The 12,733-nt window shown below is 37.7% G+C and overlaps 1 protein-coding gene across 1 annotated transcript; it reads right to left on the bottom strand.

Moving 5' to 3' along the window:
* Positions 1-4,501: 4,501 nt before the first annotated feature.
* On the bottom strand, positions 4,502-12,065 carry LOC104075214 (transcription factor Dp-1-like; the record flags this gene model as incomplete). The annotated part of the gene is made up of 4 exons (XM_009575642.1): positions 4,502-5,838; positions 10,303-10,384; positions 10,969-11,135; positions 11,914-12,065. Coding segments are annotated over 4 exons (549 nt in total), but the record flags the coding sequence as incomplete, so codon positions are not given.
* Between the last annotated feature and the right edge of the window lie 668 nt (positions 12,066-12,733).

The raw sequence follows: 12,733 nt of genomic DNA, 5'->3' as shown, positions 1-12,733 counted from the left end.
ATTTGATAAGACCTATTCTGTCCTTTGTCATTAATAATTAACCTTCCAGGCTTTTAATTTTCTTTTAGCCATTTCCTTCAACAGTTTTTCTGATACGAGGTCCAGGGCTGATCTCAGGCTGTCTAGACCACATTTGGACAGGACCTCCTCACATCACTTTGAAATTGGCACTTCAGTGTTATTTTAGTCTGTAAGAATTTACTCACTATTTCAAGGTTCATCAAAAATCAGCATCAGAAATGTAGAGATCCACTCTCTACCTAGCATAAAGTACCTGGGTTGCCTGTTTTAAGAGAGTTAAGCTTCAAGTATGTGCTTAATGTTCAGCTTTACTCTTAAGTTTACATGATAAAAGAACACAAACCTTGCCCAAAGTCTGCAACTCGCTGCCTTTTGATCTGCTACAATGCAGAAACTTTCCATTCTGCTCTGACCGCTCTCCTGATAGCTTAGGGCTGGTATCATTGCAATATTTACAGCAACGTACCATGATGTGTACACAGTGACTGTTAAAAGAAGATCAAATCTTTGAGCTTAAGTTTGGATTTCAACCTGTTCAAAACATCCAAAAATTTAACAAACAAAAGACGTGTTAGCAGAACAAAGAAAAGCACTTGTAAAGATATTACCCTGGTGATTTTCGATTAACACCAGTCTCTCTTCTTTATTCTCTGCCACATCAGGACTTTCTGCCCTTATCACAGCAAAGCTGTGAATCAATAATCATGATTTTCTCTGGTTGATGTTTCACTGTTAGTGCTGACTTACTTTGAATGTCTCTCTGGGGACAGCAGTCTCCAACTGAGTGAGAGGCAGATGCAGCTAGGTGACAACAATCATCATGCCAGATGAGAATTACCAGTGTAACCAAATGTTGGAAGTGGGAAACACGCCTGTGCACGTTGGTTGTTGCCCTTCTTCAGTCTGCTGTCAGCATCACCTCTATCTCTGCTTCTTAGAAACCTCTTCCTAAAGGAAGACAGTCTTCACTTCTACCCGCTCATCTAACTACCTTTTCCATCATCGGAGTTTGGTAATTTTTGACAGCTTCTGAAGATGAGCTGAGCTTCCATTCTCTTTGTGCTGAGTCTTTGGTACACAGGCACGTCAGACGACCCACTTGTTAGTCTGTTCACGATACTGATATATGGTATTTTCTAACGTGTTTTTTGTTTTCTTTTCCTCTCTTTTATGGGATCCATATGGTAACTCAGGCTGGAAGGCACCTCAGGTCATCTCTAGTCCAATTCCTGCTCAAAGTATGGTCAGCTGTGAGGTCAGACTACATTGCTCAGGGCTTTTATCCTGCCTGGTCTTGAAAACCTAAGGATGGAGTCAGCACAACCTCTCTGGGCAACTTGTTCCACAGTTTGACCATCCTGGGTTCTTCCTTAAGCCCAGCTGGAAACGCTCTTGTTTCAGCTTGTGTGTGCTGCCTCTCATCCTCCCACTATGCACCACTGTGGACTGACTCCATCTTTGCAATAACCTTCTCGCAGTACTGGAAGGCTGCCATTAGGTATCTTGAGGCTGTCTCTTCTTCAGGCTGAACAAGCCCCTTTCCCTCAGCTTCTCCTTCTACAGCAATTGCTCCAGCCCCCTTAGCATCTTGGTAACCCTCCAGAATCCATGGAAGCTGAGGGAGGAATCAGAGACCAAGAAAAACCTTGGAAAGATCTTAAATCCCAAATTTGGAAAATAATGACATTAAAAGTTGCTGCTCTCATTGTGCTGGCTTGTCTTTGCTTTTTCTGATAAATTAATGATAATTAAGGTAAAGTAAGGCTTTAACAATAAAGCATGTGTAATAACATTCACATCTTTCTGGAAGCAGACACATCTGAGAAGGCTGAAAGTTGTTAACTCAATGTAGTAGTCAAGACAAATAGCCTACTACTCTTCTCATAAGCAGACAAGAGAAAGGAAATCCCTACAGGAAACAGTGGACTATCTGGGAAAAACAGTGTATATACTCTCCTTCCTACTGATGATCATTCCAGTAGAAATACATCAATGCTTTTTTTTTTTTTCCTTTCGCCCTTTTTATATTGAAGCAGCATCCAATTTTCAGATTTCCTATTAATGGTTTTCACAACCTGTGTATTCACCCATAAAGAAATGAAGAGATTTATCTTGTGACGGTTACCTCCTTCCATGAACAATTTACTAAATGGTCATCTTCAAGGGTGGTACCCTATCAGCCCCATTTATTTTTTCTTCTCTGCAATAGTTGCCCTTCTGAAGGAAGAGTAAAAAAAAAAAAAGTTTCCAAAGTCAAAAATGCTTTTCTTCAGTTAAGACAAGCAAATTCCTATAGGACAAGCAAAATAGTTTACTTTTGAAACAAACAATTCAAGAAATCCTTCTTAACTTGTAACCCATGTCAAAGTAGAGAGACAGGCTTTCAAAGCTCAGTATCTAAAGCTCACTTTAGAAAAACAGTAAAAGATGCACATTGTTCCCAGGATTTATTTGCAGGACCATTTCAGAGATACATATACACATACTTTGCAACTTTTCCTCCTCTTCAGATCACAAAAAAGTGCGGGCAAATGAAAAGAGTAACAGCACATCCCTTCCCTTTCCCCAAAGTGAGCCCTTATTACCATTCTCATTACCTTTACCATCTTTTAATCTTTCTTAAACTGAATTCTAGTTTCTATCTCCTTATGGTATTTTCTACTTCCACAGATTTCCTCAACAATTTCCTGTCCATGATTTCCTCTTACATTCTGTTCCTGCTTTTGATCTTCCTTTTCCATCTGAACATGTGGTACCACCCTTTTTGGAGATAAGAACCATATAGTTTAAACTTATCTGCCACTTTCCAGGTCCTTTCACGCCAGGCCTGGCATTATTACATCTGTTCTATGCATTCCTCTGCCTTTCCTTTTTTTTTTTAATGAAGTTTCTACTACTAGTCTTTTTTGTAGTCTTTGACTAGTCTTCTCTTGTTTTCTCAAGACTTCTTCCCAACTTACACCTTCTCTTTTTATGCTCCTCTGTGAAGACCCGTTCCTTCTTTTCTGGTTCCCTCCTACTACTACTTCTTCAAGTCTCCTTTCCTCATTTCCACCTCCTCCCTCACCATTGGTCTCTTTTCTCTTTTTTTTCTCCTCCTTCACCTAAACACTATGATCAGGTAACTGCCTGAAATCTAGCAAGTAATTAAAAAGTCAATAGAGTTTCTCTTGTTATTGATTGTTGCCTTTACTAGAAAGCTCTCCCAAAACAAAGGTAATACAGATTCATTCCCCCAAACCACTCCAATGCTGCTTGTTTAAACTCTCAAATTCCATTTCAGAGATTCATCAGCAACCAAAAGCAAGCAAAGTAACGTCTTTTGAAATGTATGTTTTGCCACACTTTTACTCCCACCGTGACCTTGTCTCATCTGAGGTCTACTCCACTGATAAGAACCCAAAGGAAACTGTCAGATGCTTTCAGCCTTCCTTACCTAACATCCCTGTACTCACTCTTTGCAGGTAGATCTTGGATCATACACTGGAGATTTAGAACATAAGGGAAAACTGGAATAACCCCCTTGGACTGTCAAAAGTTCCTTGATAACTATTTTTGGGCTCTGCAGATAAAACTGCCATTCAACAGCAAAGATAATTTGAATCAGCTGACTCAACCGCAACAAGAACCTTGCTTCTAGCATTAGCACTGCAAAGAATGACATCTTCAGTCAGAAGCAAAGCATTCGATTAGCCCCCCCAAAATGGTCTTCCCAGGCCCATAAAATTAAGTAATTTGCTTGGTTCACTCATATTACAACAAGGTTTGATACAGTTAGAAAACATTCACCGCGTATCAACTACTCTGTAGTAAGCACCCACATTCACTTACCACAGAAGGTTTGTCAAGGCATAACCCCTTGGAGAAAAAACAGGTAACACACTTCACATTTACCACAGGGTTTAAGTGCATCCAGGAGCCCTTACCACAGACAGAGCAGTTATTAGGCTGTAAGTTGTCTTTGCAAAGACTCCCCGGAGTTTGTGGAAGCAACAAATCCTGACTGACAGCAGCCTGCAGAGTGACTGAGCCAGTTCAGCAACCTGTGCTTTCAGGTGAGAGCAGAGGATGTGATCTAACAAAAAGGTTTAAGGTGGAAGTATACAGAAAGTAGATGAAGACCTGTTTTGAGGACATGGGAATGTATGACAGAAAGCCAGGACTGAGGAATATGGGATGAAACGTTAGGACAGTTAAGTGTGGGATTTTAAACAGAGAAGCTGGATTGGAGTACTAAGATTGGCCTGACACTCTGAGGAGCAACAGGAGACGTGAAAGAAGAGAGTATACAGGGTAAGATATTGCTTTTTGCACGGTAAGTTACCAAGAGCCGTAAGGACAAATTACTAAATCAAAGCAAAAAATCTGGGCCCTCTGTAGTGCAGATGCAGTATCCTGAGACAGTTAATTCTAGGTCTTGTGACGAAAGGAAGTGAAATGTTCTAAAATAACCCTAAAATTAGAAAAACCACAGAGCTTGTTAAAAATGCCCATGCGCGTTTTATTAATAAAAACTAACAGTGCCAAGGTTAAACAAGTAAAACAATTATAGTCTCTTTATATTCCATAAAATATTACAGAAAAGTTTATTTGTGTTTCAATAAAAAGACTACTGTCTTAGAATAGGCAGCTGACAGTATTTGTGCAGTTAATTGTTTGTGAATAAATTTAAAAAGACTACCACCTGCCCTGAAATTCCTTTTATAAAAATGAACTATTAAAAATGATTGACAAATTTTGAGTTAAAAAACTTAAAACATTCTCTATATTTAATTTCAACTTTATAATAGATTACAGGAAGATGCTTATGAAACAAATACAAACATTTGTTTCAGTACATGTCTTTATATGATAGACTTATAAGTATGTAAACAACTATATAATAAAAAGTTTCCAAAGTCTGCCTGTAAGAAATCAGGCAAATTTTACCATAAGCAATAAATCATTCCAAACCTTCAAGACATTTTATATAGCTGCACCAACTGGCAGTAAACATTTGCCAAAAACTTTGTAATTCATATGTCCCAACATACAGTGAAAAGTATATAAACTTGATGGAATCATAATGTTAGATATAATTTAAGGGAAAATAAGTTCACAACAACATTTCTGGAATTTAACATGTAAAAAAGTAGGACGTATCTTTCTTGTTTGGTTCTTTGGACACTGCGTGATTAACAAAAACACTACTACATTAGCTCACTATCCCTCAAAAAGTGGCATAATCAAAATACACTCCAAATAAATTGCCATTCAGTGTATTCATTTTCCACAGAAGGATAGCATTTTATTTCTCAATGATGTGTCTACATTTTCTTTAGCAAACTTCGCAAGAACATTTGGGGCAAAATCCATTTTCCTTCAAGTAAAAAAAAAAAAACACCAAACAAAAAAACAACCAACAAACCAAAAACCCCTAAAACAAGAGTAAATAAAGGCTCTGCATTAACACACCGGTATCAAAAACACACATCCACACCACATTTAAAAATATCCTACATAAAACAATCCTTGTTTGCTTATCAGAGGTGCAATTTCTAAACTCAGAACTGCTTACCAATATTCTCCTTGAGGGATGGGGCAAAGTAATTTGAGACACTTCTCCCTAGAACAATTTATTCCTGAAGCTTGCTGAATTTTAACAAAAAATAGTCTACAGGCAAAGGGCATCAGTCGTCATCATCGTTTTCATTAAAATCGTCATCGTCGTCATCGTCATCCCCAACATAAGAAACGGGTGTTTCAACTCTGGAGCCACTGTACTGAGATCCATTGGAACTTGTAGCCAACATCCCATCTCCACCATTGGAAAAGTCACTGAAAAACAAAAAAAGAGGCCAGTTGGCATTGCTTAATGATTCTTCTCAGTTTACTATGCTCTTAAATACAATATATCTATTCCATTCCTTTAATGAATCTGCCATTGCTACTTTATAAATTGTCTTTAATATATGTCTAAGTTGTTTCTCAAAAGCTGAAACAATTGAAGTAATTTTGAAATGGTTCTTATTATGTTTCTTCCTTCAGGTTTAATATAAAGATGAAATCCTTTCACAGGTGCCTTAGAAGAATGCTTTCCAGGTTTCTTCTAAAGTCCATTTAGCATTAAGGCTACACAGCTATTTAAGCCCTTTAATATTTTTATGTAGCACTGCACACTTGAATCACAAATGAATCGTATCTATCAGAGGCACTAATCTTGATTCAAAGACTTGGAAAATCAAGGAATTAATAGCTTCTCCTTAATTCCTTGTTATTACATAGCAAACTATCATTGCTACATGTGCTGTATTTTTAACTTGAAATTGTTTTCTTCTCATTACGCTTTTCTAGTTTAAAAAAACCTCTTCAGCATCTCATTTTTCCCTCCATGAGAGTATCCCTACACTGGCAATCCACCTCCTAGATCAGCAAGTAGATTCTTAGAGAGTATCCACTTTCTTACTTGAATGTGTTCTTTTTCCACCAAAATACACACATGTATTGCAGATATGGTCTGAAATGTCTTGTTCCTATTTGAATTAACTGTATGCCGAAGTTTTTTGTTTTAATAGAGCCAGAATATTCCTGCCTCCATCATTACTTGCTATTTTGCCAATCTTTTTTATTGTTTAATTTATCAATAGTTAGATAAACTATTAAACTTGGTCACAAATTCTTGACAAAATGTTTTTCCAAAAATCACAGAAATAGTATCTCCAACTTGAAAGACATTCACCATCAAAAAATTGCTTTCAAAAGTATGTTTGCTAGTCATTTTTTAATCCCGCTAATGCACATCATCAATCATGCACACTGTTGTTGTATGGAGCTAATTCAACGGTCTATTATCACACAGAATGAAATTGCAGGAGCACACCCTAGAAGCTCACATGGGAAACATATCCAGTATGACACTTTCAAGAGTTTCTGCTGTTCTGCACACTTATGCAAAAGAAAGATACTAAGATATCTGTCTAGCTGTAGTCAGATGACTTACAACAGGTTCTCCATAATTATCTGCAGAAGCAGTTTCAAAAACAAAGAAAGAAAAAAAAAAGGAGATTATTCTTGTGTTCCTGTGAACTTTGAAAGTACAAACCCAAAAACCTGTCTCCCCTCTTTTTGATAAAAATGGAACTGGATTTCATAAACTGAGTATCCTAGTAAGACAAAGAAACTGGAATGAAGGCATTGGTAACAGCATCTTCAGCCTTCTGCAGACTTTCTTTAGAGAACTTGCTAAATAAATTTACAGCCTTTATTTGCCTTGGCAGCAATTTTTGGTACCAGAAAAGCCACACATCTTGTAGTTTCCTATTGCTATGAATATTTATATATGTACTATAATTAAACATAATTTGTCTCTCCCCTTTTCCAACATCCTAAGAAACAGAAGTGGTAGGAGCCTTGTGCTTCTCACCAAGATAATGAACCACAGTCAGCCTCTGGTTTTCTATTGGCCTCCGGCTAGTAGTGACCTATTCAAATTTCAAAGTCTTAAAAATACATGGGCTCTTTTTCACTAACACCATGCTCATTATCACAGAAGGAACCTTAGTGAAAACAGGAGATTTTGTGTACCGTCAAAGTTCTGCTTCTCTAAAGATATTTTGGCAGTATTCTCACTCAAGCTTCAGTTCCCTAGCACAAAACAGGCAGAATTCCCCACACTTTTTTGGACAGTTTTTTTTTCTGGGCTGGAGCATAAACCACGCCCCTCACTGTTGCTAGTCCCGCACATCCCTGAGCTTAACTGTTACCCTTGTGAGTTATTTCCTTTTTTTTTTTTTGCTTTGCATTCAAGTAAGCCTATCATCTACAAAAAGGTTTTTTTTTTTTTAAAAAAAAGCTTTAAAAATGTAATTGCATTAGCCTTTTAAAGTAAGCTAGATACTATATCTTTAGAAGGACCTCCTTCCAACTCTGACGGAAGGCAGATGGGTGAGAAAAAGCTGCCAGAAGACTTCAGAGAACAAGAATAAAGCTGTATTTCCTTGTCTAAAGAAATTGCATCAATACAGGATTTTTGCCTTTAAACACAAATGGCTTAAGGAATGTCCTAAAAATTAGGACTTCCTCAAGAATTTCAATGGTATAGCAATTTCCCAAATAATTTCCAAGGCAGAGCCTGCCAGTTATTCTGACATAGAACAGTCATTGTTGTGGAAAGAGCCAAAGTAATCTAGAACTTGCCCTCTCCTTTCCAGCCTCACCTCAGTGTCCGCTAAAATCATGGAACAGATCCTCCTGGAAGTTATGTTGAAGCATATGGAAGACAGGGAGGTGATTAGAGACAGCAAACATTGCTTCACCAAGGGCAAATTGTGCCTGACTAATCCAGTGGCCTTCTACGATGGAGTGAATGCATCAATGAACAAAGGAAGAGCTACAGAAGTAATCTACCTGGGCTTCTGGAAGGCTTTGATACAGTCCCCCACAACATTTTTACCTCTAAATTGGAGAGATAAGAGTTTGACGGATGGACTATTTGATGAGTAAGAAATTGGCTGGATGGTCACGACCAAAGAGTTACAGTCAACAGCTCAATGTCCAAATAGAAACCAGTAACGACTGGTGTCCCTCAAGGGTCCATACTGGGACCAATACTATTTAGTATCTTCATTAATGACAAACAGTGAGGTTGAGTGCACCCTCAGTAAGGTTGTGGATGACACCAAGCCGAGTGGTACGGCTGATACTCTTGAGGGCATCCCTATGCCATCCAGAGGGACCTTGACAGGCTTGAGGAGTGGGCCCATGCAAACCTCATGAAGTTCAACACGGCCAAGTGCAAGGTCCTGCACCTGGGTCGGGGCAATCCCCAGTATCAGCACAGACTGGGGGATGAAGGGATTGAAAGCAGCCCTGTGGAGAAGGACTTGGGAATACTGGTGGACGAAAAATTGGACATGAGCCGGCAATGTGCGCTCGCAGTCCAGAAAGTCAATCATATCCTGGGCTGCATCAAAAGAAGTGAGGCCAGCAGGTCGAGGGAAGTGATTCTCTCTCTCTACTCCACTCTCATGAGACCCCACCCAGAGCACTGCAGCCAACTCTGGGGTCCCCAGTACAAGACAGATGTTGACCTGGTAGAGCAGGTCCAGAAGAGGGCCATGAAAATGGTCAGAGAGCTGGAACACCTCTCCTATGAAGAAAGGCTGAGAAGAGTTGGGGTTGTTCAACCTGGAGAAGAGAAGGCTCCAGGGAGACCTTATTGTGGCTTTCAGTACTTGAAGGGAGCTTATAAGAAATACGGAGAAGGATGTTTTACCAGGGCCTGCAGTGACAGACAAGCGGCAACGGTTTTGAACAGAAAGAGGGTAGGTTTAGATTGGATATAAGGAAGAAATTTTTTACGATGAGAGTGGTGAGACAGTGGAACAGGTTGCCTACAGAAGTTGTGGATGCCCCATCCCTGGAAGTGTTCAAGGTCAGGTTGGACGGAGCTTTGAGCAACCTGATCTAGTGAAAGATGTCCTTGCCCATGGCAGGAGGAGCAGACTAGATGATCTTTGAAGATCCCTTCCAACCCAAACGATTCTGCAATTCTAAAAGTGCCCAGACTGGATTAGTTGCATGACACGTACAACAGAAGTTTACCTGACTTTTCAGATAAGGCTAAGTTTCTGGACACAACAGAAACAACTGGTAGAAAATGAACACTTTTGCAGATAATTTGTTCAGCTAATCAGCTTGCTCGATTCAAATATTCATTAACAATGTCAAACATTTCAATGATATTTGACTCATTTTACAACTTAGTAGAGCTCACAGGACATCTTTTTGATTAATGCAACAGCAGGAAACTAGCAAGTAGTGACTACATACAGAAAAGTGTCTTATACAGCAAGAGAAAAATAATAGCTAAGTTCAGAAATGACATATGTCCACACAAAGTTAAATACAAGTTACGGTTTATCACTCTACCAGCTTCTGATGCTGTTTAAAACCAAAAGACAAAAAACTTTTTTTAAGTTAGACACTAATGACCAAGGGAGAATCTTGCCTATATTAAATCTTTAGGGAAGTATCTGTTTTCTTGTCACAAACGCAAAACTAAACAAAAATAATACATTCAAGATTAACAGCAGTCTAATCAATTTCTTTTCCACTATACAGGAAAAGATTTCTTTAATGACACTGGTAAGAACCACCACTACTCAAGTAAAAGTCTGAGAATAAACTTAAACACATATCCTCACTGATCAAAACAGAACTTGTTTCATGAAGTATTTAATCTCTAATTAAGTTTCTTTGATGATCACAGATTTTAAAAACTAACTGATAATTTCATCTCACCTGGCTGAAAATCTTGTGCCATTTGATGCAGAACCTGATGAAGATGTGACATATACGCTGCTGATTGATCCCTGAGCCATTTCTGTAAAACAAACAATACGTATTGCAAGAATACTTCAAAACACATTCATCTAATTCAGTGGAAATGCTTAATCCTTTTAAAGTCCAGAAAAGGAGTCTTGTAACCAAAACAACAAAACATATTGATGTACTATATCCAAAATAGCATAATTAAAAAATAAGAAGGTAGTGCAACAGCAATATTTCAAAATACATTAAAAAAACCATTTTATTTTGAAGTGAGCAAGTCAGATGTCTTATATAATGAAAATGATAAAACAATATAAAATGAAGCCATAACCACTTTTTGCCTTTGCAGGTGCATCAACTATAAATACTGTCCTCTTGAAAGAATTACACACTGCAAAGATCTACTTGTGTGGTATAATGCAAAACGTGGTTCTGCGAAGAGCAACAGCCCATTCTCTATGAACCTCTATGTTATTTGTTCCCTAAGGTACACTAAAAAGCACATACGTTTGAGAAACTGTTAGAAATCTTCACCACAAACCAGTGGAAAATAACTGATCTTAGATATTTTCACGTTTTTTTCTTGAGTCCCATATTAAGGAGGAAAACAAAACAACTCTTCCTGGAGTAACTAACCTGTCACATATGGTTCCAGAGCTTTAGGAACCAAACTCCTTGCAATTTTTAGGTCCTCTGCTGAACAGCTTCCAGATTCTAGCCCACAAGCCATTCCCATTCGTTTTAGTACTTCTATATCATCATGAATTTCAAAAGTATTATCAAAATTAAATAGATATTCAAACCTGGAGAGGAAAAAACATCTCAATTAGCTTCAATTACTTTAACTGACTTTCCAGTTTCAGAAATTGCAGCATTTCAAAAGCTTAACACACAGTGTTAGTGACATATCACATTAAGCAATCAAATTTTTCAAGATTTATGTATTTGATAGCAAGCGACTAAAACTGTAATTATACACAGTATATAAATCATTAACAGCTTTAACAGATACAGAGTTTTAATTAAACATTTTGCATGTTTGATAATTTTTTCTTTAATCCCATTCCTCTGCCCACTGTGTAATTTTTTTTCCGTGTTTTTAAGCTTTTCTAGTAAGCTAATAGTGCAAGTAGAAACCAATGCTACATTCAGCTTTTATTTAGCAGATTAAAAACCTAGCTTTTTGAACCAAAAGTAGAGAACAGCAGTTCTGAAAGCAAAATCCATTTTCAAGTCTGCTGGCTGCACTTCATCATGTTAAAGCCAAAGGAAAACACTACTTGGTAAAGTATTATATCAAACTTCAGCAGAGCTGCCTTACTTTGCTTCTAACATCTCCAGATAGTAAGTCTTAAAAAAGTTATTAAATGTGAACGTAATTATTCTATTTATTAAAAAGAAAACTCTGTTTCTATTCAACACGACTAAGTGTTACCTATCTGAAATGCATGTTCTCAGTCTACAAAAGGCACAAGTAAATTTATTTGGATTTCATTTTTAACATATCTAGATGAACACTTTAGCATGGACATAAAACTCATAGCTGTACCAAAAGCCAGATAGAACACTTTGTTAACTCACTTGTCATTTGAAATACTACAGTCAATCACTGTCTTCTTGCTGGTGTTCACGATGATAAATGGCAAATGGATGACAGAATTGGAAGGTGGCGGTCGATTTGCCTGTTGTTCTGCTTGACGGTTTCGCTGAACGAGGTTCTTGAAGGCAATTTGCTAGAAAAAGCAATAGTGGCGTGAAAGTATGAATTAAACCTTTAAAATGCTGTTAACAAAAAAAATCCCTCAGATAAAGAATACCAGCAATGGTTGCAGCAAGTAAAGGCAGAAAAGGACAGAGAGTGTTCACCATATTCCTGCATGTTAAGATGCAAGAAGAGACACAAATGACAGTATTGAAAAATAGAACACAGAAAATGAGAAAAAAAAATGCACATTTTAATAACTACATCGGGACAGCTCCTTGGACAGATCCTTGACAGAAAGAAGAGGTAACAATGACTGGAAAAAGGAATTTTCATAGAGCATCCTACTTCCGCTCTGTTTACTATTCCCTGCTAGCTACCGCACTACACAAGAACAGCTGAATGATTAATACTGTATTTTTGCTGAAATTATATGCTAAAAAACAGTTAATGTTTTGGGATTTGAATGTCTGACTTTAGGTTTCTGAATTACTCAGCTAAGATTAGTGACTTTACTCTCACATCTTGCCAAAACTGCTTTTCAGAATGGGATTATTTGTACTTTAAAGATTAGCACTTATAAGAACTAAAAACTCAAGTTAACTATTGAAACTCAAGTTCTAAATCTTACAATAAGCCACCAAACTAAGAAAAAGTATTTTTCTCGTCATGGAATCAAATGAAATAAAATCCAAAGCC

This window comes from Fulmarus glacialis, unplaced genomic scaffold, assembly GCF_000690835.1.
Source record: "Fulmarus glacialis isolate BGI_N327 unplaced genomic scaffold, ASM69083v1 scaffold12574, whole genome shotgun sequence".
In the NCBI taxonomy this organism is placed as follows: Eukaryota; Metazoa; Chordata; class Aves; order Procellariiformes; family Procellariidae; genus Fulmarus; species Fulmarus glacialis.
This window is presented reverse-complemented; position numbering and strand designations above follow the sequence as displayed.